We start from the raw sequence: 27,186 nt of genomic DNA, 5'->3' as shown, positions 1-27,186 counted from the left end.
ACTCATCCTTGGGTAGGGAGACTGTCACAGGGCTTTTTGGCTCGAGGTGACCTGGGTGAGATCTTGTCCGTGAGACCTCCACCCACCTGGGTATCCATGTGCTTTTGGGGTGTGCTTGCACCGGGCAAGCACATCCTTCTGATCCTCCCGGGGTGAAGGCAGATGGGGACAAAGGCTGCCGGCTGCATCCGCTGCCGGCTCCTGCCTCCTTCAGCCACCCTCCCTTCCTCCCTCCCCGCTGCCTGCAAATTCGGCATCCCATCGGGTGCTGGATACAGCCACCCTGCGGGAAGCACACCAGAGCCAGGAGAGGGGTTGGGATGATCCCCCGTCGGCAGGGATATGCCGGGGTGTTTGTGCTAACAAGCCCAGCATATTATAATTTCAATGGAATTTAAAAAACAAAATAGTCCTCAGACAAACGACTCTGCAGTGCCTCTGCCAGGGCCTAAGATCTGCTGCTATCTATTTTTTAATAATTGAGGGTAATAAATATGTATTTCTTTCTCCTTTCTCTCCGTACGCCGCAGCTTGTCAGCTCCCTGCGTCTCTCCTCTGATCAGGCCCCATCTTTGCCGCGCGGAAAGGAAAAGAAAGGGAAAAAAAGAAAGAGAGGGGAGAGAAAAAAAAAGATTCTTTAAGCGAAAAGGATTAAAGCCTTGAAAGTAGGTCTGCCCGAGCCACTCGGCTCTTCCTGCTCCCTGCCAGCCGCAGATAGGGCCAGGGACAAGAGGAGCATCCCCAGGTGGTGGAATCCGTCCCCGCGGGGTGTTTTTGGGTGCAGAGCCCGGCTGGGCAGCGGCAAATCCCCCGGGGAACGCGGCTGAGGCTGGGCAGAGCCGCCGGGAACTTGGCAAACCGCTGCTCAGAGCCAGTTCTGCTCCGGCGGCAGATATCCCCCGGCTTATTATTCCCTCTGGTTTTCAGATGGAGATGTTGGCTCGAAGACGCGGAGGGGGTTTGGCGGTGGGGCTGAATGTTTGGCCATGCTGCGGGACCCCCCCGGCCGCGGGATGCTGGGGCGGAGGAGGCGCTGGTGTGAAGGAGGCGGCTATTTATAGCTTCCCTCGGCTTTTGTTCCTTTTCCAGTAGAGCTCCTCTCGAAATAGAAACAGTGCCGACTGCGCGGCCGCTCCCGGGGCCCAGCCGGGATGCGGGGGGCACCTCTCGGCCCGGGGCAGGGGGATACCCCAAGCTATGAGGTGCCTTCACGTTGGGCATCCCCCCGTCCTGCATCCCTTGAGACGGGGCTGGTGTGGGTTGGGGAGTGGGAGCCACCTCACTGCACCCTCCGTGTGCTGGTGATGCCCGTCCCGACCCTGAGGGGGGTGAATGGCTCTGAGGGGAGCATCTCTGTAGGGTGACAGCACCGGGTGCCCCTGCGGAGAGCAGGTGAATCCCTCGGGAACGCCCCGACAGGGTCTGTCCTCGTTTTCCAAGCTCAGCCGTTGCCTCTGCTTTTCCCTCCCAGCATCCCACAGCACCCCCTTGCTCCCCTCCCCACACTCCATCTCTGATCAATATAGCTGGGAAAAACAAAACAAAACAAAGTAAATATTTAATACGATCCAGGGAGCCACAGCGAGCGCTCCCCCCGTCTGTCTCCTCCAGCAGCCGCTCGCAGCAGCTCCCCGGCCCTAATGAGCCTGAGTGCAACAGGGATCGATGGCAACGGCAACCTCCGCAGAGGGGTCAGCTCTGCCACATCCCCTGTGCTGCACCGGAGCTTAGGCGTGGCCCCCCGCGCCCCCCAGGGCTGCCTGCCCCCCTCATCCTCTTCCTCTTGCCCCGTTCTTCCTCTCCTGTGTCCCCTTTGTCGTTTCCAGGTCCTGGGAGGGATGAAAGGTCTGCTGTTCCATCACAGCCACATGGGACATGAGCTGTGTCAGGCTTCAGCTCCAGACTGGGGGATTCCTCAGGGGTGTGGGATGGGGTGTGTGTAGGGCTGTATCTGACATGGGATGAGTGTGTCTGTCCCCACACTTGTGGAGCAGATCCCTTATGGATGGAGGTGGGAGCCTTTGGGGGACCCCAAATACCTTTGGAACTGGCCCAGGCTTTTTAACCAGAGCCAAGACAGTGTCCATGTTTGTGGTGTGACCAGGTGTGCCTCCTCCTCCTCCCCAGCCTCTCACCCTCTCGCCTGCATCCCCTGGTGTGCTCCAGAGACCCCAAGTGCTGACAGAGTTTGGGAAGTGCCAGTGCCAGGTAACTGGCAGGCTGGTCCTGGCAATGCCAGCGCAGGACCTGCCTCATTGCAGTCCAGCTCCACATGTTTTCCGAGTTTGGATGGTCCCTGTCACTAACACCAATGGAGCTGCCAGGTTTCCTGCCACCCTGACCCAGCTGCCCTGCGCAGGACAGTCCCCGTTGTGCCCCCCAGCCTGTGCCATCGGTGGAGGAGAGGGACCAAGCCTTGTCCCCAGCCAGCCATTCCATCAGCTGGACCTGTGCACCCCCCTGCAGCCTCATCGTGCCCTGGTGTCCCAGCAGGATGCAGAGGTGGCACATGGGGAGGCAAAACCCAGGAGGAGCACCAAGCTGTGCTCCTCTGCTACCACAACGCTTTGCAAATTGTTTTTCCATGGAAAAGTCAATTGTCCTTGGCGATGCCTGGGATGAACCCACGGCCAAATTCCATTCCTGAGATGTGATAAGAGGGATGCCCACCCTGCCTGATGCCCCTCGTCCAGCGGTGCCAGACCTCCAGCTCTGTGAAGCCTCAGCCTGGCTGTGCCCGGGGATGGGAACTGGATTTACAGCTGGAGAACAACTCGGTGTGCCCCGAGCACGGGGCAGGGAATGTGCGTCTCCTGCCTCCCAGGTGATGCCGCCGAGCATCTTCCTGCAGCTCAGGGTCTCCCGGCAGGCAGAGGGCTGCAGTGGTGCCAGGGCAGGGCTCCCCCTGGGAAGTGCAGCAGCAGGAGCACGAGCTGGGACAGCGGCGCAGGACCTGCGTCACAGATGCAGCTTGTGGCAAGGTGCCGAGGAAGTTTTGCAGCAGCATTAGAAAATGTTGACATGTTTTTTGAAACAATTTCAGATCTGATATCTGCGCCAGATTGAGTTTGTAACCAGCTTTATTGTTTAAGCCTGCTGGGATTTCATCAAAGGCGTCTGCTGTTTACCCAGAACCATTTCATTGGAGAAAACAGCAAACAGACCTGCATTTCTATCTGATTTCACTTTTTCCTTTTCCTCCTGAATTTAAGTGCTTGTGAAAAGCATGGCTGATAAGGCAGAGCGGTGGATAAATCCCGAGGACTGGCGCGGTGGATGCTCTACCAGCTGCTCCAGCTTTATTAATAGACTGAAGGCAGTTGCTGGACCAGCTGCTGGGTGCCAGCCTGGAGCGAGGCACCCGCCTCGGGGGCAGCTGGGTATCCCCAGATGGTTTTGGGATCTCCATCCCGGCAGGCTGAGCCGAGTCATGACTCCTCAGGATGCCGAAGGCTGGGAAAAGGATCCACACGTAGCTATTTTAGTGCTTTGAGTGTGAATTCAGATTTAAACTGAGAGGGAGCCAATGCCTGTCCCTCCCCAGGGAGTGACCCCAGCAGGCAATGTGCTCTGTCACTCCATGACAAGCCATGCCAAGGCAATGCAGCCACAGGAAGCAGAGGAGGATGAAGGAGAAACCAAACTAGAAAGGGACTTGGTGTCAACTGCATCAATCCTTCTTTCACATCCCTGGGGAATTCGGTGGCTGCCAGCCTGGCTCTGTCTTTTGCCCGTTGCTGATCTTGGAAACACGCTGGAGAGGAGGTTTAGGGGCAAGAGAGAGCCCAAGAGGGTTTTACAAGGAGCTGACCTGGGGGCTGCAGCCCCCTCTGGTGCTGACTGCTTTGCTCCAGGCATCTTCCCACAGCTCATCCCAGTGGTCACCCATCACCAGCATTGTTTTCTCCAGGGTTTGGCATCATCTTCACTTGGGGATGGCCTTGGTGGCTGTCCCCACTTTTCCTGGCTTTTGGGACAGAGACACAACAGGCTGGGGTCGGTGGAGTCCATCCCACTGCCCTTCCCGGAGTCCCTTCGGCATCTTCTCCCAGCTGCTGGCACTCCCTGGGCAGGTTGTGCCAGTGGCACCTCGCCGGCACTCTGAGGGCTTGTCTCGCCCATCGATCACACCTGCACGGTGACAATGTAATTTTTATCTCCAGTTGTTTATTTCTCAGACAGAACTACTTGTAAATTCCGAGAAGAATATACATCCCTGCGCGTGACAGATCCAGCACATGGCGATTAATCTGCCCTCTTAAGACCTGAATACAAAAGTGTCCCAATGTCACTCCTAGATGGGGTGTCAAGCCCCGGGGCAGCACTTTGGGGATATGCAGGGACCTGGTGGCAGAACGTGCCCACGTCCAGGTGATGCTTCCCAAATACTTATTGCATTTCCTACCAGCTCTGGTGGTCCCTGACTGATATTCCAGCTCTCCAGACTCAGGCTCCAGCTCCTCTTTTTGGGAGGTTTATGCAAATAGGACTTTTTTTTTTCCTTTTTTTTTTTCCTTTTTTTTTTTTAATTCCTCAGCGCTGCTGCTCTGCTGTGTCCCAGATAGCAGAAGTGCTGAGGACAGGTGTTTGCATCAGGTCCTGCGGCACCCGCATCCCACCCGGCCGAGGGGAGGAGGGATGCACCGAGGGGATATCCCAGGGGGAAAGGGGCAGGGAGCAGCCAGCAGAGGCCAAGGATGGAGAGGGGAAGCTCCTTTAATGGCTGCACTGCGCTAGTGAGGATGGGCATTGATGGCAGTGCAGGTATGTTCCAAGCTCAAGCACGGCCCTGTCCCCAGCGAGGGGCAGGACAAGGATTGGGGTGTCAATTTGGGCTCTGCAGCATCCCACAGCCCCATCAGCAACACCCTCTGTGCCATAAAGCCTCTTATTTACAACCTCCTACTCGGGAGCATCTGGGAAGCGAAGCGCGTCATTTCCAGGGAGAGCAAAAATGCTGCATATTTCAGTGTCTTTTGAATTTTTTAGGTTTCCCTGAACTGTGCTAATGGGTTGGTGGTGGCGGGGGGGAGGTGAGGGCCCAGCCCAGCTCCCGGCCTGCCTTGCTGCTCCGCCGCGCGGCCATCACTGCATTGCCGCTCTTAAAATATTCAGTGCTGTTGGCCACAATTTCACAGCGGGTCAAAGCGCGCCGAGCCAGCAAGAAGGAGGGAAAGTGTGACAACAAGATTAACCCTGGCCCAGCAGGCCCCGGCCGTGCTCGGCAGGCTGAGCACGATGTGCTGCAGCCACCTCGTCCCAGGGGACCAGCAGCGAGTCCAGAGGGGCCACGACACCCAAAATCCCTCTGGTTACCCAATCTTGCTGAGTCGGTGGCATCACCACCAAGAATGGTGAAGGGACAGTGAGAGCATCCAGAGTCCTGCTGGGAGGACTGAGCATCCCCTCCTTCTCCAAGCTGCTGCAAAGCAGGAGCCTGGTGCTGCAGTGGGATGAAGAGCTGAGGATGACCCCAGTTCTTAGGGACATTGCTGAGAGGCCTCAGTGCTTTTCACCCCAAGAGTTTGTGGTTCCCAGACCTTGCACAACCAACAGTGGAGCAGCAGATTTACAATGCAAAAGAGCAGCTGCTTGAGCCCTGTTTGCTGACAGGGATTTAGTAATCCTGTCGTCAGCCCGGAGTTTGCTCTCGGAGTCGCTGGCTTTGGCTGCCAGGCTTTTCTAAGGAAACTTCCGAGGCTGGGGGAAAGAAGTGAAGCAAAGCACGTGGTCTGTGCCCACCGTGCAAGGGGGATGGTGGGACGTGTCTGCGTTCCCATGCGGAGCCTGGGGCACATGAGGGATGCTGCCACGGGGAGAAGGTGCATGCCAGGCTCAGTCCGAGGAGCCACGTGTTGTCCAGGAGCTGGAGACCCCCAGGAACTCCCTGTTGCATGGCTGAGGCTTGGTCTTATGTCTCCTGCACTTTCCTTGGATTCTTGGTCGCGTGCCATGACTCCAGCGCTCGCCACCAGCGGCATGGACGATTGCGCACGCAAGCGCGGTGCCATCTGCAGGGAGTGCTGTGGCTGATGGATGCTCTCCTGGGGTTTTAAGGACACTCTGGCTGATTTATCAGGGTGTCTCCAGGGGTCAGGGTCATGCCATGGATCTCCATGGACAAGAGGTGGCTGCTGGGCTGGGTGTTCGGGCAAGGAGCTGGCAGCACTGTGACCATCCCGCTGTCCCAGGCAGCCACTTCCAACCCACCCAAAGGCAACCAGGCCTGTGGTGACAGCTCTGTCACTGCTTCATTCCCAGGGACACCCACTCTTTCCCAAAATCATGCTTCCCAAGGGTGCAGGGGCACATTGGTGTCTCTGCCATGCTTGGGGCTGGACCAGCAGTGCCCTCCTTGAGCTGGCCCTGTGGTTGCCCTCTTGCACTCTGTGCCGGCGGCAAGCCAAGCTCTTCTCCCTAATTCTCCTTCATCCCTGTTAATGTACCACCAGATGTTCTCATTATCCATTTAAACATATAATCCTCCCCCGAATCCTGCTAAGCTCCTGGCCTCCCCAATACTTCATGGCAGTGCGTTCCACAGGTTAATTATGCATTTTTAATTAATCACCAAGCAGAGAATGACCCATGAATAAGGGATATGAAGATACTTCAGCTGGGAATAGTTGGCAAATTGTCCCCAGGCGGAGCCATGCCGGTGTCATGGTCTCCTTGAATAACAAGTCTAGCTCTAAAAATTCCTGATTTGTGGATGTGACAAGACTGGAGGTTGTGACAGAGCTGTGCCCTGTGTGGATGGGACCCTCCTGCACCTCATATCCCCCTCCAATGGGGAGGAACCACATCCCCACTAGAGCTGTCTGTGTCCCACCTGGAAATGATGGAGCAAGCACAGGGAGGAGGAGGAGTGAGGCAGGGAGGGAAAAAATAAAAAATCACATGTTGCTTTAAAAAGACGTTTTTGAGTGAATGCTGAATAGGGTTTGGGAAAATTGCCTTAAAGGCCTGTTCTCTGCAGGGACGGCGCTTTTCATGGAGCAGGAGTATTCTGAAACTTAATTGCACATTTGCACGGGCTAGTGTTTTTATTTCTCTCAGGTCTCCGAGGTGGTCTTTGAAGATTGCTGTCTCTCTGTAATGGTTTTCTTTATCTCAAATAAATTCCGCACACCTGCGAGGTGGAGCTGCTTGAAAGAAATTATGTCGGAATTGGCTCTCGATTTAATAAATCTGCAAATGGAACTGGGATGCGGAGAGGCGAAGTGGTTGGTGGGGCTGGCTGCACCTCCTCCCTGCTCCCTACCCCTCCTCTCCCTTCCCTTCTCCACCAGCTGGATCTCAGCCTCTCCATGGGCCAGGAAGAGTGTGGGGCTGAGCAAAGAGAGCCCAGATCCTGCCTTTTCCCCCTGCCGGCACATCCCGGGGGGCTCCAGCTGAATGTTCGGCAGTGCAGACCCTTCTAATGCCCACCTGGCTGCCTCCTCCAGCTACGTGCAACCCTGGCACAAGCCCATCTGCGCTTCCAAAAGCTGCCATCGACGATCCCTGCATCTAAACACTCACTTGATGGAGATGATACTACAAGCTGAATGCCCAAGGGGCATTCCCAAGGAATGTCCTAAGCACCTCCTTCAAGGAACTCCGATGCCATTATCTTTCCTGGCCTCACTTCGGGTGGTCCGGAGCTGTGGTTTGCCCCGGCAGCTCCTCCTGCATCACCCATCGCACGCTGCCACCATTTCTCCTTCCCCGGGAATCGGTTCTGCAGCTCCCCAGCTCACCAGGGGACGTTTAGCCAGCGCTCCATTTTGGAAGCAGCTCGAAGCACCGGAGAAAAGCCCGAGGCAGGGTTGTGTGCCGCTGCAGCAGGCAGACACAAATCCCCGGGCAGCCCGTGGCAGCGAGTGCCAGGCAGCCCCGGCTGTCAGGCGGAGAGGGATGGGCGGCCACAGGAGTACACAGACAGGTTAATGGCAGCCGTGGATGCTGCACAATTGGATTTCACCTCCCTGCTTCTTAAGGAATCAGCAGCTCTCCCTTGCTCAGAAATCCGGCGCTCCCCCTCTGCCCGGGAGCCTCGGGATGAACCCGCTGAAAGCTCACCAAGGGCCATTTCAAACCCTCGCTGCCCTCGCCGGGCTCCCCAGACACGAGGCTGCCCGCAGAGGCCGTGCCACCTCCTGTGCGAGCCCCGGCTGCTCGGCTGCAGGTGAACAAGGCGCCGGGAGATTTTATTGCATTGCTGGATTTTGTTCCACTCTGTTATTGGCCACGATTGAATTTGCTGCCGTGGAGGCAGGAGCCGGCACAGCCGGAGCTCCCTCGCCGCCCGCGCCGCTCCGGTGGGACCGTGACCTTGTCAGGGTGCCTCACTTAGCCCTCGGCTGGGTAATTCGGTGCCGGCGTGGGAGCTGGGTGTTCGTCTGCCTCCCACTGAGCATCCCAGCATGGTCCCGCTCCCTTGCCTGAGCCAAATCCTCGCTCTGCTCCACTTTCAAGCGTTGACCTTGGAAATGCTTTCAGGGAAAGCATCCGCCTTCCCAGCTCTCTCGTCTCTTTCCTACCCAATTATGTCCCTCTGTCCTTGTCTCCTTGGGCAGCTGCTGAGGTTTCAATACCCTGGGCACCACTGCAGTGCCTGAAGCCCTGTGCAAAGCATTCCCAAGTTTTAGTCACACTTGCTGGTTCATGGTGTCAGCTGGGAAACAGCATCTCATCTTCCTGCTGCCCTGTTCTAGGACTTGCGTAAAAAACACCTCGGTTTCCTGAAAATGTAGTTTCTTGGCCTGTTTTCTCTTTGGACAGCAAGCTGTGTGGCAGCAGAGCTGGGAACATCCCACCTTCCAGTGCAGGTGGCCTTGCATCAGTGCAATCCTGTGCGGTGGCACCGGTGCCCCGCTCCCCACACCAGCACGGGACCAGACCCCAGCCCTTAGCAGTGACACGGAGCCATCCCCAGCACACCGGACAATGCAGCTGTGAGGGGTCAGTGGGCAGAGCCATGCAGGAAGGCTGTGGCAGCCTCGTTCTCTCTGTGTTGACAGCCACAGCTCCTCTTCCCCACCAGCTGCACCATCGCCTCTGCCCCGTGATTGAATTAGGGGGCTGTAACCCACCCCCCTCCCGCCTGGTCCCCGGCGCGCCAGGCTCAGATGCTGAACTCGAGAGCCATAATTTAATAAGTCTCAGGCAGACAGTGCTCCGATAGCCGTCGGGATCTTTCGCCTCTTCCCTGCCCAGCCATGCACTGATTTATGCTCCCAGGTGACGGTTGGGATTTTGTCTGGGATTTGTGGTCTTCCGGGATGATCTTTTCCCAAAGCAGGAAGTTTGTGGGGTGAGCTGGGAGCAGGAGTGGGGCCATACAGGCTGTGGTCGGTGTGGTGTTCACCCTTCACTCGGCTGACTCTTTCTTTGAGGAGGAAGGAGACATGGGGGGCAGAGGGACCCCATTCCTTACAGCAGCAGCTACTCTCAGGCTGCCTGGGCACAACGAGTTAAAAGTTGCAATTAGCAAAGTGCTGACGATGGAAAGGTGGGGTGGAAGCAAGCGGCACTAAATGAATCTTGAAAGGTTATTCCAATAAGCAGCAGCACAGTTTCCAGCTGCGCTCACTTTCCTGGGAGCTGGGGGACAGGGGATGGGATCCAGGCTGAGAGATACCAGGTGGGATGAGGGATGTTGCTGGAGGATGCTCAGGTGCCAGCAATGCCTGCTGGAGTGGAAAACACGGCAGGGGAATTAAAGCAGGAGGGGGACAGGCCACCACATCCCAGAGATGCTCATCCAGGGGTGTGGGGGGTGGGTCCTGCCCGTTCTGTGGTTTTCCACAGGGTCCAAATCCTGTCACAGGCATGGAGCCCCGTGCCTCTGGCATGTGCATGGGCAGGGTTTTGGGGAGTGGTGTGAGCCACGCTGCTGTGGCAGGGAATCCTTGAAGTGTGGAGAGTGGTCCGTCAGCTGCAGCGGGGGCTGCAGGGGGAGCGGAGCTGGGAGCCAGGGAGGAGGATCCCGGGAAAGGCGTTGCTCTTCCAGCTGAGCAGACAGGAGCCCGGGCAGGCGCAGGCAGCCAGCGGTGGCCTCTCCCTGCCAGACGTGGCTGTTCCAGCTCTCTGCTGGTGTGACACCACCGAGCTATTATTAGACTCCAATTTTCTGTGGGTAGCTCTGAACTCCCCGGTGCCTCCAGCAGCTCGGCAGATGCCAGGGCAGAGCAGGATCTGCAGGCACTGGTGGGGACGAGGGTCCCTGGTGAGCTCAGTGGGTTGCAGTGAGGGGTGGCAGAGCCCCCCAGCACAGGCACATAGAGAGCTGAGCACCACAGCCTGGGCTGGAGCCACAGAGAAAATGGCAATTAGTTGTCTAACGAGAGCTTTGGCTGATGAGGAGGGCACAGAGCCCCTGAGAGCACTCATTGGGTCAGTGGTAGCTGAGAGAGATGCTGCCCCAACAGAGATGTGGGATATGGAACTCTGCACCTCCAAAGCACATCTGGATTTCACAGCATCCCTCCAAAATGGAGCCATGGCATGCCCATCACTGCCATCCTTGGCAGGAGGCATGTGGGAGCATGACAGGGCTGTGGCACACTGGGACAACCCATCCCATGCCAGAGGAGGACTGGCATTGGGGAGACAATGGCATCTCCCTGCTTCCACCCTCTCCCAGCCTGGTTTCCAAGCAGGAGTGTTTAAGTGCCTTTTATGTTGTGACTGAAATGATGAAAGGCCCAAAAATGGGACTAACAAAGACGAGTTGTACTTCAGAATAAAAAACCCATGAAAGCAGCAGATGCTGTCATAGGAATAAATTGTATCAACAGCGATCAGATGGGAAGTGAAAAGTCAGAATGGAGTTGCTCCCTCTTTCCTGCTTCCAGTGAAAATTTCTGGGTCCATGAATTTAGCCAGAATCAGGTAGGATGAAAGGCTTTGTCTGACAAGGCATTTCAAAGGATCTGGGAGCCTCCAGAGATGTGGCCACTTGGACAGGGAAACGGAGCCCCTCAGTTTTAATGAGCATTCCAGTTGCCTTCCTTTATCCTTCTGCCAAGATCTTATTTTTGTTTTCTTTTCTTTTCCCTTAAAACTCCCAATTTCCGCTCTTTGCGATTCATTTTAACTTTGCAAAATGTGCATTTGGGCAACAAAACATGAGGAGGAGGAGGGCAGAACATCCCTGTCACTCCATCCAGCCCAACCTGTTGCTTCTCACCATAAAACCCCTCCTTGCTGTGGCCAGCCTGGATCAGTCAGAACCACCAGTCAGCACCACCAACCTTCAGCATCTTCCCAGCCCTGCAACGATTTCCCATCTCCCCATCTCCCCTTTCCACAGCAACAGGATCCTACACGGGCTGTAATTAATAGAAATTAGACTGTCAAGACCTTGCAGCCCCCATCCCGTAATGACTTGGCCTTGCTGTGTTGGAGGTGCAGGGATCGGCCGCGGGCTCAAGAGCTGCCGGTGATGGGAACACATCCCGTTATCAAGCTATTTTTATTAAGCTTTTAATGCAGGCACTTGCGTGGTGCTGGGGGATGTGCAGCATGTCCACAAAGTCCACTCCCGGAGGGATGTTCAGGGGGATATTTTGGGATGGAATACCGGCATCAGAGCTAGACAAAGCAGGATATTAGCAGAGTGCCGTGTCCTGACCACGTTCATTGCTTGCGCATTCATTCCCAGCACCCAACTGCTCCAAACACACAGATTTCAGGGGCTTGGCAAAGCATTGCTGCTCAGTCCTCAGGTTCCCCACATCCCCACACATCCCAAGAGCTGAGTGGGAGAGTGACAGTGCCCAACATCCAACTGGGCACATGGCATTTCCCACCGGCTCATTAAGCCTCCGAACGGCCTCAGATGCTGGGCAGAGGAGCGGCACGGCTCAGCTATTCACACTGCTCTGCTTTTATCACTGCCTTTTTCATGAGCTGGTAAAAAGTTCAGTGCAAAGCACAGGAGAGGTCTCTAAAAGGCAGCTGTGCTCATGACCCAGCATGCTGGCTTGCGTCTCCAGCGGGGATGGGGTTTTGCTGGAATCTGTGGTGTTCACTCGGCTGGTGACCCGCAGGGATGTTCACTTGGAGGGCTCGTGGCATCGCCCTGAGAGGAGACCAAGGGCATGGGGAAAGGTGCTGCTGCCCTTTTTGGGTGTGGGAGAGAGACCTGAGGCTGTGGGTTGGGCTCCAAATGACGCCAACACTTCTTTTTTGGTTGGGGGGAAGAAAATGTGACAGAGCCGGCAGCTTTGATGCCTGCCCGTCCGTCTCCTTCCCCCCTGCTGCAGGCAGAATGATGTGCTGCTGAATGAGGAAGAAGGTACATGACAGGCTCCAATTTGCCCTCTTCTCCACCAAACACAAGGACATCCAGTAAATCTGAAATGCAGAAAGGCTGAAAAGGGATGATGAAAGGGAGCCCACGCGGCACGGTACAGAATTCGCTGGTGGATCTCGGTGGCACAGGACACTGCTGGGGTCGGGACCTCAGCAGGATTACAAGTTTATAGGACTAATGCCCTCCCTATTAGCCATGATTGCATAAAAACCTCTTTGACTCCCTGTGTCGGGTCGCTCTCTGCTCCGGGCTCCAGCCAGGTAAAGATCCGTCCAGCTCATCCCCAGTTTCCCACAGCCTCCAGTTTTTCCATCTCCCGTGGACGTGGGCTGGATGGGGCAGCCGAGTGTGCACTGAGAGCCCGGGCAGCTGTCACTTTGCTCTTCCATCTCATATTTGCTCTGTTTTGGCTGTATTTCTGATCCTAAAGAAACCCTCCATAGCTCCTGGCCAGCTGCTGGCAGGGAAAGGAGCTGGTGAATCTGCTTTCGCTACACATGAGCTTGTTCAGCGTTTGATACCGATCTGGCTGGTGCTCAGCTGGGGTGGGTTTTGTCATTTCATCTGCAATTGTTTAGCTGTAGAGCACCTCGAAGGGTTCACTCACCGGCTGTTTTACAAAGGACATGTTCTTATTACTGCTGTGAATGAACTGCTTTGCATTTCTGTGAATGGGAAGGAAAACTTGTCACCTCAGGACAAAAAGGGAGTGGAAGTATCTGATGATCCCCTGAGACGCCTCAGACAATCCACTAAGCTCAAGTCATCCTCCTGTATTTCTCTTTCCTTGGGGGCAATTGGAATTATTAGTCCCTTCTCAAGGACCTTGAGATCTCCCTGTCCTTTGCCAAATTCTATCCTGGCTTCACTGCAGGCTGCTGGCAAGTCCTGCCAGAGCCCTGTCCTGTGCTGCGGACCAGCAGAGGATGCCTGGTGCCTGCTGGGGGTCAGGACAGCAGTGCCAGGAGCCAATGAAACCCCTATCCATGCCTGGAATCCTGCTCAGGGTGTTCCCTGGTCCATGCCATCCTCTCCTGGAGAAGCAGGAGCATCCTGGTGTCCATCAACACCTCCAGCCACAGCAGGACCCAAGGACTTGATTAATCCATGTGCAAAGAGATGTGCCTTTCCCTTTGGCATTCCTGCACTCCAAAAATGTCCCGGTGGCTTTTGAGATGCACAGTGGGGTGAGACACAGGGGCACAATAAACCCTGCAGCAGCAGCCAAAGGACACTCAGGAAAAGAAGATGGTCTCTTCTCCCTGATATCCAGGCACAGGATGTGTGGGAGTGGTTGCACCAAGGGAAGTTTAGACTGGATGTTAGGAAGCATTTCTTCACTGAGAGGGTGGCCAAACCCTGGGACAGGTTTCCTGGAGAGGTGGCTGATGTCCCAAGCCTGCCCAAGTGTTCCAGAGGCATTTGAGCAGTGCCCTTAATAACAAGCTTTAGCTTTCAGGCAGATGGACCAGATGACCATTGTAGGTCCCTTCCAACAGAAATATCCTATTCCATTCCATTCTATGCCATCCCATCCCATCCCATCCCATCCCATCCCATCCCATCCCATCTCAATGATCTGTCTCCAACTGCTTCAAGCAGCAGCCCAGCCTCCGATCGAGACAGTCTCCTCCCAAACCTGCACTGAGGTGCTGGGGTTGTTCCCTGTGCCTGCAGCCACAGGACCAGCAGCATCCCACTGCAGTTTTCCTCCAAGGGCATCCCTGCCATGGAAGGTGTGCCTAGAACTGGGGTTAAGCAGAGCAGGTTATACTGGGAAAACACACTCTACACTCCCTCTGCTCCTGCGTGTGTTAGTCCTGAAAGAAGCATTTAAATTAAACAAGTTTCTATAGCTGAGTTTCAATCCCACAGCCACTTCCACCACTGACCTCCTTTTTTCCCCCTTCTTCTCTAGCTTGAGAGCAGGAGGAGGAGATGCAGACAGAGAAGAGTGCTAATTAAACAGGGAGTTCCACATTAGGGTACAAATCCTCTGGACTAGCACAAACCCTGCCAATTTCTGTATTTATTTATTATTTTTTCAGTACAATTGTAATTTCCAGTGGTGCCTCCAGCACCAGGAGAGAGTTCAGGGGCTGCTCTTGGAGAGGATTAGCACGCTGGAAGCATTATTACTTTCCTTCGCTGTGAATTCAGGAGTGATTCCCTGACGGCTGCACTCTATATAGAAGTGAATCGGTGCTAATTTGTTTTTGAGGATCACACATCCACCAACATGTGAAAGACAATCCTGCTTCTCGATGTATATTTCGAGCCAGTGCTACAGCAAACAACGGAAAATAAGCAAGCAAAGGAAGCCAGACCTCCCTCGCCCGGAAAGCCAGAACTGGAAAAGAGCGGACTTCCATTTTTTTTTCTTTTGCCCATGTGAGTCGGTTCTGCATCTTTCCAGAAGTATTTTAGGTTTTGCCCTGCTGCCCATGGCAATAGACAGCAGGGGCTTGGGCAGCTCTCACATGGAAAGCCTCAGGGACGCTCTCTTGGACGGGATGCCAGAGAGACTGGGCATAAAAGGCTCCTTATTTTTTCCTGTTAAATCATCCTCGAGTTTAACTGCAGGAGAGGAATAAATGAACTAATTGAATCTGTAACGATGGAGGGGCTGGGCACCTGGCAGGGGAGCAGCAGCCCCGCCACCCATCGCTCCTCTCTCTTTATTTGTGTGATTCAGAGGGACATGGTCCGTGGGGAGATATCAGAGCCGGCTGAAATGGAAGACAAAGCTATTGTTTCAAACAGAGTTATTGATTTTTACATTATTACACTATGAAATTTATGGTCTGGTTTCAAACTGCAATAGGAGTTAATGATCACCATCCAGAAACTTCCAGGTGACCTTGGGCGTAACTTTGGTGGAGGAAGGTGAATAGCTCCAGTTACCAGGTCAGCAAATGTAAATTGAACTTGCAACACCCTAAAGGACTTGATTTTGGGGTGCTGCTGGCCCCAGGTCTCTGCCCTGAGCTTGAGCTCACAGCAAACTCCAAGCTGGTTGGCAGCCGTGATGGAGTGGGGAAATTGGACCTTCTCAGCTCCAAACAAAAGTTGTTCCTGCTGTTAAGCCACGTTTTGCCCCCAGCCAGAAACACCATGATGTCCCCAGAGCTCCTGAGCACGGTTCCCCATCCTCAGCTGACCTCCCAGCACAGCTTGGCTGCCCAAGGGTTTGCTCCTTTCTGTCACTGCTGGAGAAGTGCAAACCAAGGGGCTCTGGGATGGATGAGGAGCACCCAGGGAGAGGAGGCAACACAGCCCAGAGCAGGAGAAACCCTGTGAGAGGGGAGAGCAAAGGGCAGTACCCAGAGCAGGCAGCTGCCTGCAAAGGCTGTGGCCCATTCCTTATTCTGGCTCTTCCACCTCAGTCACAGGAGGAGGATTTGCTGTCAGAGTGACCAAGAGGTTTGTACCAGTTAACACATGAGATACTGGTGACACAGAAGGGTTTGCAAAGGCTACAGCACTGCCCAGTCTGCAACCTTTTCCTGGCTTTTCTCTAAAAGGTACCTCCCGATGCATCTTTTGGCACCGGCCTCTTCCCAAAGCTTTCCTTAGCACTATTCCTTCCAAATTTCCTTGTATGCTTCTTCCTGTGGGAACAGTCTTTCCACTTGCCAGCCAAGGAAGGCAATTTCCAGCTGCTGGAGAAGGTTTTTTTTCCTTGTAGTGCCATCTCCCTGGAACATCCCTGACGCTGCACCCCGAGCTAAAGTCGTGTGAAGCCAGTAGCCTCCAAGCTCATCTTCTGCCTCGGAGGTCATAATTGCCATTAAATCACAGCTTGCCTAACCAAATTATGCAAAACCGAAATTATCTCCAATGATTTTTATGTTGCTGAAATGTTCCAGAACTGCCGGGGTGATGGCTGGGGGATTGGGAGCAGCTGTCACTCCATCAGAAACCGTAACTCCCAACAGCTGGGATCTGTCAGTTATTTATGACACCGGTCGCAAAAAAAAAATAATAAAATGATGAAGGTGGATGGGTGGCTGCCACTCTCTGGCTGAAAGGCAGCTCGTGCAGCAAGCAAAGCCTCGTGCTGTGGCCTGGTGCTGGGAGCTGCAGCTGATGCTTGGGAGCAATCCCAGCGAGGATGCTCCTGCTGCAGGACCCCGGGGCAGCACCTAAGGGGCTTTGCAGAGAGGCTGAAAGGGAGCTGCTGCTCGCTGGGGAATTTAGGCTTTGTGACAGTCAGCATGGGCTTGTTTATTTTATCCTCTCTGTTGCAAGAAAAAGGAAAAAAAAAGGAGAATAAGAGGAAATGAACCCTGCAGCTGCTAAGCACAGGTCTGACACTGCTTTGTCGAACCATCCCAGATCCAGAGTTGGGCTCTTGGCTCGTGCCCAGTTGCTTTCGCTACTCTGTCCTTGCCTTTCGTTGTCCTTCACTTGGCTGGTGAAATTGTGAGCATTTGAGGCTTCTTTTTCTCCCTAAACAACAGTTTCTCTCTATGCGAACATGCAATTCTGAGGTCGTTCCCAAGTTTCAAAGTGTACTTTTCCCCCAGGGGTTGTAGTCATGTCTTTGTGCACCAGCTTGTTCGGGGTGGACTTTGAAAAATCCTTTGATAGATCAGGGCAGGAAAATCTCTCTCTAGAGCTCAGTGAGGTGCTGGTGTTAGAGCAGGTGTGAGTTTGGCCTCAGAAGAGGGTGAGAGATGAGGAAGCTTCTCCCTTTTTGATAATCCCGCCTGTGAGCAGATGCTTTGTCCCCACTTGTAGCGCACTCTGGTTAAGTGTTATTATTTATATTATGTAGTAGCTATACATAGTGTTTTATGGCAGTAAAGATACATAAATCAGCAACCAGAAGACGAGGGCTTTGCTCTAAAGAGCTTATAAATCTAACAGCTTGAGCAGCCCCGGTAATGGACACAGTAAGCAGGCAGTCAAGTTGCATGTAGACATGAGCTAAGATGGGTCTCCCAAAGCAGATGGCAGGTTTAGGAGAGATTTGGAAGAGAAGCAGCCTGCTCCATCCTCAAGAGCGGATTCTCCTGCTGCAGAATTAGACAGGCTCTGACCCATATAAGCTTGTCCGGGTGGAGAGGTGAAAACATCCATCTGAGAGAAGCAACTTGCCAAGAGGGAATGGGCAGGGGGTGCTGGGGTTTGTGGCAGGGCTGCCTTTTGGGGTTGTCCTGCAGGTGCATCCGCCCCAGGAACAAACCTATCCCTGTCCTAAATGATGTCTGGGCCTTGAGTCTGAGACTCCTGATGAAAGTAAGTGGCATCATGTTTTACAGAAACCGAGTCCCTGCCTGGCTCAGAGGTACAGTAAAGTGTCATAAACCTTAAAAAGCAAGAAAACTGCCAGGGCAGGTACACCTGGCTCTCTGGAGCAAGTGGCACCGCAGAGTCAAGAGTCCCTGCCGCGGTGGCAGAGAAGTGCTCCAACCCTTCAAACCATCCGTCTTTGATCCTGGGTATCAAACCAGGAGTTGTTGTTTTTTTTTTTTCAAATTTCTTCCTGTGCTGGCACCGGCCTGGGAGGAACCTGGTCTGGGCTGGAGAGAGATGTGCAGTGTCTGGCCGATCGCGCTGGCTCCGGGTGTCTGCATTCTTCTGGCTGCTTTCAGCTCTTGCACAAATCGAGGCTTCACACTAAATGCATTACACTGTATAACAATTAATCGCATGCTACATATAGAAAGTCCTTACTCATCAATAATGCATGCGGGAGGAGTGATTTTCACTCTCAGTAATAAGGCTAAGACAATGGAAACAAGCAGGTAATGGAGAACATTTATAACGATGTTAATCTAATAATGAGTCTAATGCTGTTAAAAGTAAGACTGCAAACTGGACGCATCCGAAGATAAATTATTTCAAGCATTCATTAACTGATGCCTAATTAATGCCCAATTAGAGGGATGTTACATGGGAAATGGTTTGGACAGTCAGACGAATTCATTGCAATCACTGAAACCTCAGTCAGAAGCAGGAGGCAGCAGAAGGACACGGCGAGCAGAAGCCGGGGTGATACAGCACGTCAGTGGGAGAAAGGCAGGAGATAAACACCCCTTTGCTGGTTTTATCCCTGTCAGCGGGGATTTGGGTTTACTCACTTCACCAGCAGGTTTCTGGAGGATTTTTCCATGCTGCTTTTGAAGCTCTCCCTCCCCGGTGAGCTCCGACACTCGGGCTGGTGACCCTCTGTCTGCCTCACAACCTTTACAAGATGAAGTTGAAAGGGCTGAGTCAGGAATAACAAGTTAGACAGGGTCAAACTCTCAGGAGAGCTGGGCTGGGGCCTCTTGGGAAGCTCCCATGGTGTTTTCCAGTCTGGGAAGCCCAGTGAGACCCAAGTGCTCCTGGTTGTCTCGGCCCGGTGGGATTTGGCTGCCGGATATCCCAGTGCTGGTGTTCCCAGCCTCAGGAGCTTCATGGCTCCATGACCATGGCCTCTTCGCTTTTTGGGGGTCTCATTCCCAGATCTAAACTGGGACCAGTCCCGGGGCATGCCAGGAGCAGCTTCTCACAGCACTAAGCAGTCAGCAGGTTTTACAGGCTTGGAGGGAAGGCCTCCTTGATGAGACCACAGGCCTTGTGTGCGTCCACTGGGGAGTCCAGACCTTGACAGAATCACAGAATGGTTTGGGTTGGAAGGAACTTTATCTAGTTCCATCCCCCCTGCCATGGGTAGAGGCACCTTCCACCAGCACCAGGTCGCTCCAAGCCCCATCCAACCTGGCCTTGGACACTTCCAGGGATGGGGCAGCCAGAGTTTTTCTGGGCAGACTGTGCCAGGGCCTCACCACCCTTACAAGGAAGAATTCCTTCGTTATACCTAATCTAAACCTACTCTCTATCCAGAGACTCTATCAAGTTCTGCCCCCCTGTTCACCCTTTTTTTTCTAAGTATCCATCCTTCTGTTTCCCCATTCTCCTTACTCCCAAGTTGTAATAGGGAGAAAGACATCCCTGGATTTTCTTCCCAACATCCTATCCTCAGGAAGCTGAGAACCAGTAACAACCGCAGCCTATCCTCGCCACCATCCCTGGCTGCAGGAACCACATCTCTCTCTCCATAGGAGCTCCAGCCATTAACTCACAGGCGCCTGTTAATTACAGAGATGGACTCAGTTCCCTCTGACCTTTACCTCCGGAGTTATCCCTGCAGGCAGCGCGCTGTTAAACACTGCGTTCCCTTTCGGCAGGAGCCTCTACCTTGGCCATGCTCCAGGGAGGCCCGGGCTGCCTTGGTCCATCACCACACGTTGCTAACAGCCTCCTGTCATCAACATCCCTATACGTGAAATCCTGTATGCTCCCAGATCCCTGCCCAGCTCCACCTCCCGTCAGTAATCCCGTTAGCCTGGCAACTGTCGTGTCACGGAAGAGCGCATAAAACTGTTGTTTGGAAGCAATATGTAATCTTCCAACCTGCTGCGTGTAGCTGGGAGATGGTTTATTGATTCAGACCCTTGTGATTTGGTATTTGCAATAACAGACTCTGCATGTGGGAGATCGTCACAGCACTTGTGCCTGGCAGGGTTTTACTAATAAACATCAGACCTACGGAAGGTGCCGTACTCCGGTGTCACAGAGGTAAGATGGGGGACGTGGAGCCGTCCCACCTTGGCAAAGCACATCCTCGAGTTAAAAAAACCAGCAGAATATATCTGCACGCATTGCTTTGTCTCTTCCACCATAGGATAATCACAATATCCTCAGGATACCACAGTTTCCCAGGCTGTGAGTGGCAGCCAGGGCTCCCGTTTTGGCAGGGAGTGCTGGGTGCTCAGCACGAAGCTCCCACTAGCGCAGCCCCTCGCTCATCGTGCAAAGGCACGACAGCGAAGCCAAAATGCTACGGTGGTGACTTGGAGAACATTCCTTTTCCTACACAGCCGTAGGAGTTGTCGCGAATTAAGCGTTCCCGACTCACCAGCCCTTTTTGGCAGTGGCGCAGGGATGAGACATCCCTCCTGGTAGCCTGTGCTTCGTTTCTGAAGGGCAGCACCTGGAAGTCGTCCCCCTCATTCCCATTCCAAGGCTCCATCCGATGCTTTGGGCAGCACTGCTATTTTTTTCCTATTAACCGCCCAGTCAGCGATGACTGCCTCTTACTGGTGATTTATGGAGAGTCTGAATAACCCAGTTTATCTAAAATATGTGGCAACTTTGCCTTGAAAGGATGGGTCCAGATGGACGGGTCACCTGCTGTTAACTAAACGGCAGTAGATCTCCATACCAGGCAAAAGGCAACAGCAACCACGCAGTTACATTTCAAACACAATTAATAAGAAAACAGTGAGGTTTCTGTGCCTCCAACTCGTATTAGGCTGTAGGCACTGAAAAGAGGGACTGTAAAAGCCCAAGGGGTCCATGCTCTTGGACTAGCTGGTGATAACGACGTGGAGTAATTAGAGATGAACTCCACTTCCACTCTCGTTTTTCAGATTATTACAAGCTGAGTAGGACTCGTGGGCAGGATGGCACCGGCAGCTGTGCGCTGCTCCTCTGTTACTCCTTTTCCCCATGAAGTCCAGAGGCAGAATTCATTAGACATGAGCAAATTTTGCGTGTAAGAGGAAAAAGCCAAATCTAGGAGGAAAATCTGAATGAGAAATGACAAGTCTGGTGCAATGAGTCTGAAAAGCCACTCGGCGCAGAAGGAATAGCCTGAAAGCAAGCCTGGTGTGAGGAGTGGGAGCGAGACGGGAGCGGGGCGGCGAAACCCGAGCTCTGAGAGCTGAGCAGAGGGAGGGGATGATTCCTGCCTCGCTCTCTGCTTCTCTGCTGCGAGAAAGCCCCAGTCACAGGCACACACTGCAGCATCAGAGGATGCAATATGCTTTGCCACAGGACATCCATTTAAAAATATGTCTGAGCATCCCACTTCCAAACGGAGTTTTCGGCTCAGCCTTTTCCACCAACTGCTGACAACATATTTCCCTGCAAATCACTTGGGTTTCGGGGTGGATGGTGGTGTCTAACAACCGTAGTGAAAGGAGATGGTGGGGATGGGTCTGTGCCTTTGGGGGAGTGGGATGCACTGCACACGTGTGATTTTAGGTGGTTCGCTGGGAATTGCTGAATCTGTGCAGCTTTTCCTCTCCGATATGTGCAAGCGATTTAACAGATGCGTTACAGGAGGGGGGTGGGCACCTGCGAGGGTTTGAATTTCCTCTGTTTGCTCTCACATCGCGGCGTTTCCTTGCCTGCAGGCAAGGGGCTCCGCTGCCTGCACTGCCAGCGTGAATTCTCGCCGAGAAAGTTTCTCCTGCCTGTTCCGGGCTGGGAACACAACCAGCTGCCTGTTGCAGGCAGGGAGAGGAGGCTGGGAGTACTCCATACATCACGTTTTAGCTGCCGTGGGTGATGAGCCTACTCATCACAGCCGCGTGGGTAATTCATGAGCAGAGAGGAGGGCTGAGCTAATTGGGGGCGTTTTTCACCCGGAATAGTCTCCACAGCAGCGATGGGTGGGCGGGAGGTGCCCGGTTCCCGCTGACGCCGCTCTCCCCTCTCTCCGCACAGGGGGGTTTGCGGAGCTGCTGCTGGTGCTGCTGGGGCTGAAGGTGCCCGGTGCCCTGGGCTGCCCCACCGACTGCGTGTGCTACCCCTCCCCGATGACCGTCAGCTGCCAGGCTCACAACTTCGTCACCATCCCCGAGGGCATCCCCGAGGACAGCGAGAGGATCTTCCTCCAGAACAACCAGATCACCTTGCTGCTGCGGGGCCACTTCAGCCCCTCCATGGTCACCCTCTGGATCTACTCCAACAACATCACCTTCATCGACCCCAACACCTTCGACGGGTTCGTCAACCTGGAAGAGCTGGACCTGGGGGACAACCGCTACTTAAGGGCTTTAGCTGCAGACACTTTCCAAGGGCTGGTGAAACTCCACGCCTTGTATCTGTACAAGTGCGGGCTGAGCTCCCTCCCCAGCGGGATATTCGGTGGCCTCCACAACCTGCAATACCTTTACCTGCAAGACAACCACATCGAGTTCCTTCAGGACGATATTTTTGTTGACTTGGTTAACCTCAGCCATCTTTTTCTCCATGGAAACAAGCTCTGGAGCCTCCATCAGAACACATTCAGGGGACTAATAAACTTGGATCGGCTGCTCATCCATCAAAATCAGCTGCAGTGGATTCATAGGCGGGCTTTTCATGACCTCCGAAGATTGACCACCCTTTTCCTGTTCAATAACAGCCTCTCGGAGCTGCAGGGGGACTGCCTGGCCCACCTGGGAGCCCTGGAGTTTCTCAGGCTGAATGGGAACCCATGGAGCTGCGACTGCAAAGCCCGTTCCCTCTGGGAATGGCTGCACAGGTTCAGAGGCTCCAGCTCCAGCGTCATCTGCGAGTTCCCTGAGCAGATGCACGGCAAGGACCTCAAGGTGCTAAGAGCAGAAGACTTTAGGAACTGTTCGGGGTCCGAGTCGCTCCATCAGATGAAAACACACACCTTCTCTACAGCGGACAGAGGAGCCTCCAAATCCCACCACCCTCACCACTCCTCCAAGGAGAAGGGGAAGGAGCGAGGGGCTGAGAACAGTTTGCACAGCAACCAGCCCGGCCCCCCCGGCTCCCGGCCGGGCTACCGCAAACCCGGCAAGAACTGCACCAGCCACAAAAGCCGTAACCGAACCTCCAAGCCGGTGTCCTTGGGGCCGCGCAAAAACGGGCAGGAGGTCCCAGACTATGTGCCTGACTATCAGCACAAATACAGCTTTGGGGCCATGCCCACGCTGTCCCCCAAGCGCAAGGGTAAGTGCACCCGGCGGACGCCCATCCGTGCCCCCAGCGGGGTCCAGCAGGCCGCCGGCTGCCCGGGGCTCAGGGCATCGCTCCTGGTTTTTATGGTGGTGTTGGCGGCCGTCATCCGCTGAGCCCCACCCCCGGCCGCGGACGGAGCGGAGCTGTACTGCCACCAATCTACAAAGGACCAGAGTTTCTTTTCTTCTTCTTTTTTTGTACGTGGCTCAGCGTTGGCCTGGCGAAGGGAAGAACGTTGTCTCGGCTTCTGATGGTTGTGTCCGTGCCCGGCCGGACTGTGCCGAGCGCAGCGGGAGCGGATTAAAAGGCATTATCACACCTTGTCACAAACAAGCCTAACCGAGCACCTACAACAACAACAACAAATAAAAGCCAACCTTACAAAAAGCAGATAACAGGGACGGTAACCAATTAGTCGGTGACAACAACCGGACAAATGGACTGTATCCATGCTCTTGTGAAATCCCGTTCGTTTGAGAGCGCTCCGAACGACCCCTCCAATTACCGAAAGGAACATAATTGCTGTAAAAACCATCACCGATTAAGCCTACACTGTTTCTCTCTGAAAGTGAGTGCAAGGACACTGATACCGAGGTAATAAGGACATTTGGTTCTCCCACGTTTTAGCCCTTTTGGCTCCAAACCCAGAGGCCAAAGTTGGCTGGGAATCTCTTAGAAGACAATCTCAAACCCCTGGATATCTCAGGCATTACAGCAGAACAGGGCTTGCCTGCTGGGCTTGGAGTAGCCAACAACCAAAGGAAAAACTGATTAGAGGTGGAATTAAACAAAAACAAAACAAAAAACAAACAAAAAACCAAACCCAAACAAACCCAACACATAAAGAAATGAGGTACCTGCAGGAGGTGTGTTTTTTGTAACCATGTCCACACATCTGAGAAAAAAACCCCAACAAATACACAGGCTCCCCCTCTTCCCCTCAATTATCCATATGTATGTCTTACAATGTTTATAAACTATATGGAAACTGTATCTTCAGAACTAAGGATTGTATTATTGAATTTATAGCAGACCAGTATATGATTTTTTCTTTTTTTTTTTCCTTGAGAAAACAAACCGGCAGCAGTGCCTACAGATGCTGAAAGCCATCGGGCGGGCTCAGTACGCACGGGGGAACCACAGCGGACCAATGTTCTCAGCAATTCAGAGCACTAAACTTTGGGAGGGGTTGGGGGGTGATGCAGCAAAGTCCATACCCAGAGAGTCAAAATTCACCCTTACATCCTAATTTGTGACCGGTTGGGGGGAGAGAGAGAGATTAATTAGCCCAAATAAATAGAGCCATAGAGCTCTGTCTCCGGAGAGCACTCCGAGGCCCCGGGGAGGAAAGGGGCTGTTTTTGGGGCTGGAGGCAGAGAGGGGCTTCCCAGCCGTGGCAGTGGCGTGAGGACCTTTATAGCTGGACTAAGGTTTTCACTGGGGCAGCAAGGAGCAGCTCCCAGGCTGCAGACAGACCTGACAGAGTCAGGAGAGGTTTTGTTTCTTAAAAGGAACAGATTCTGGAAGAGTCAGAGATGGGGGAAACTACAGCTTGTAGAGGACCGGCGAGAAGCGCGGTGCCCGAGGTTTCTGGTCCATGGCAGGAGAGAGAAATCCGTGGTCCAAGAGAGCTGTACAAAGGGGGTGGTGGGGAGGTGGAGGAGAGGGAGAAGGGCATCCTGTTCCCCTCTTCCTGGGTTCAACCATGTGCTGGAGGGATGTGTTTGGTGGTCGGGGGCACGGCAGAGCCGGCAGCCCACGGGCTTGGGGAGGTGCTGCCCAAATTCTGCAGTTGATGTGAATTCCCTGTCAGCGTGGATATGTGAGACCAAACAGACACTGAAGTTAATGGAAACAAGGGAAATAAAAGTGATCTTGGACAAGAAAAGGCTTCTGTTCTTTCCATCTCTCTCAGTGGTGGTATTTCAAGCCCGTGACTCCTGTGTGGGGCTGGAAATCCCAAAGGAAACAGCTGGAGTTTTCCATCAGACACACAATTAGCTCCAGGAAGAACGGGCCAGCTAGGGAAATCTGCTCTCCCGACCACTTTGGGGAAGTGGAAAGGGTATTTACACAGTGGAAGATCCCTTGGAGGTATCTGGAAATGAAAAGGGAAACTCCCACTGAAAAGAGAAGCAGAAAATTCCCTGATGCACTTGTGTTTATGAGCAGCTGGATGGTGGGAGCAGGAAGCTGGAGGGGCATGGCCTTCTCTGTCTGTCTTGCAAGCAAGGAAGGCCAGAGGCTCGGATGCTTCTCTTTTAAATGCCCTTCTTGGGGAATAGCAAGAGTAGTTCTGGGGGGAGAAAGGAAGAGGTTACTTCATCAAGCCCTCTGCCTTCCAGCTCCTACCCAAACTTTTCTGTCTACAGGGCTCTAAAGCTCCACTAAAGGGATGTCCAATGCAGCCAGAACAAATAATCTGTGATCTGAAATAGCTCCCTCATGTCCTACTCTCTATAACCAATAGCAACTGAATGAGTCTGGCACTGTCCCTCAGAAGTGGAGAATGTTGTTATGTTGGTTATTTCGTTTCATACTCTGGAAATCAAAGCTCTCAGTGGGAGAATGAAGAAGAGAAGCACTTTATTAATTTTTTTTTAAGTCTGCACGTAACTCCTGTAATATAGGAGCGAAATGTCAGCACAGGAGATGCTAATGTTTTATAAATGATTTGGGTGCAGCAGGCACGGTGGATAGTCTTTGAGATGAATTATATTAGAACAGACTACACCTGGCTCAAAACCATAATTATATTTTTAGTATCTTTTCCTTTAACATGTAGGAAAAATAAAGGCAACTCCATGGTGTATTACAAGCCTTGTCAATCAAGTGCTCTAACTCCTAGTGATAAAGGGAACTGTTTAAAAACCAGAAGGGAGACATGATACACTGCTAAATAGGAGATGTCGCTTGACACAAGGTTGTGGTTTAACCTGGCAGGCAGCTGAACACCACATGGCCGTGCTGGAATGGGGGAGAGGATTGGGGAAAATACAAGTGACATTCATGGCTTGAGATAAGGCTGGTTTAATAGGACAGAAATGGGAGAAATAATAATAATAATAACAACAATAGAATTAGAATATGCAAAGCAAGTGATGCACAACACAGTTGCTCACCACCTGCTGATGCCCAGCCAGTCCCTCAGCAGTGGCCCTCAGTTTATATACTGGCCATGATTCCATTTGGTCTAGGCTATCCCTTTGGCCAGCTGGGATCAGCTGGCCCTTCCCAGCTTCTTGTGCCCCACAGCATCCTCAGAGGAGAGGAAAAGTCCTTGACTCAGGGCAAACACTGCTGAGCAACAACTAAAAATCCCTGTGTTATCAACATTATTCTCATCCCAAACCCAAACCACAGCTCCCAGGAAGAAAATCAACTAACTCAACCCAAACCAGGACACACAGATTCCTGATATTCCTCCTGCCTCCTCCTTAGCTGCCATCCCTCCCCTCTCCCATCCTTCTTCCACGACCACAGCTCTTTGAGGATAAACTAAATTTTTATGGCATGCTCTGACACTGCGCCTCGATAACGAACTTCACAGCTGCGTGGTTCAGCTCACCACGGCCCCGGGTTCACGCTCGTGTGTCTTTTCCCCAGCTCCTTCCTACAGCATGTCTTCATGCATTTTGAATGTTGCTCTGAGGCCCGGCAGAAACCCCCCTCTCCTCTGAAGCAGCAGCTCTCCAGCAGAGCGGACATAGGTACAACCCTGACTTGCCAGAGATTGTCTGGCTCAGGCTGGAGAGAAGTTGGAGAAATTTGGGATCTCGTTAGAAGTGCTCCCAGACCCCCAAGGTGTCTGACAGGGGTAAAGTGCTGAACCCCAAAGTGGTGGGAAGCACCGTGGCCACTTTGAGGTGGTGCTGGGCTGGAATGATGGGCTGAGGCCAACAGGGTGAGGATCAACAAGGCCACGTGGCAGGTCCTGCACTTGGGTCACAACAACCCCATGCAGCACTACAGGCTTGGGGCAGTGTCTGGAGAGGTGCCCAGTGGGAAAGAACCTGGAGGTGCTGGTCAACAGTGGCTGAACATGAGCCCAGGTGTGCCCAGGTGGGCAAGAAGGCCAATGGCACCTGGCTTAGAGTCCCCATCCCTGGAGGGATTTAACAGACGTG

At 53.4% G+C, this 27,186-nt stretch overlaps 1 protein-coding gene across 1 annotated transcript; it reads left to right on the top strand.

The window, feature by feature from the left end:
* Nucleotides 1-1,640: 1,640 nt before the first annotated feature.
* RTN4RL1 (reticulon 4 receptor like 1) lies at nucleotides 1,641-23,226 on the top strand (the record flags this gene model as incomplete). Its single annotated transcript, XM_082294890.1, has 3 exons — nucleotides 1,641-1,691; nucleotides 2,128-2,208; nucleotides 21,739-23,226. 3 exons carry the CDS (start codon nucleotides 1,641-1,643, stop codon nucleotides 23,170-23,172), a joined length of 1,566 nt encoding a protein of 521 aa, XP_082151016.1. The 3' UTR covers nucleotides 23,173-23,226.
* Nucleotides 23,227-27,186: the final 3,960 nt, after the last annotated feature.

This window comes from Coloeus monedula, assembly GCF_965178545.1.
Source record: "Coloeus monedula genome assembly, chromosome: 20".
In the NCBI taxonomy this organism is placed as follows: Eukaryota; Metazoa; Chordata; class Aves; order Passeriformes; family Corvidae; genus Coloeus; species Coloeus monedula.
This window is presented reverse-complemented; position numbering and strand designations above follow the sequence as displayed.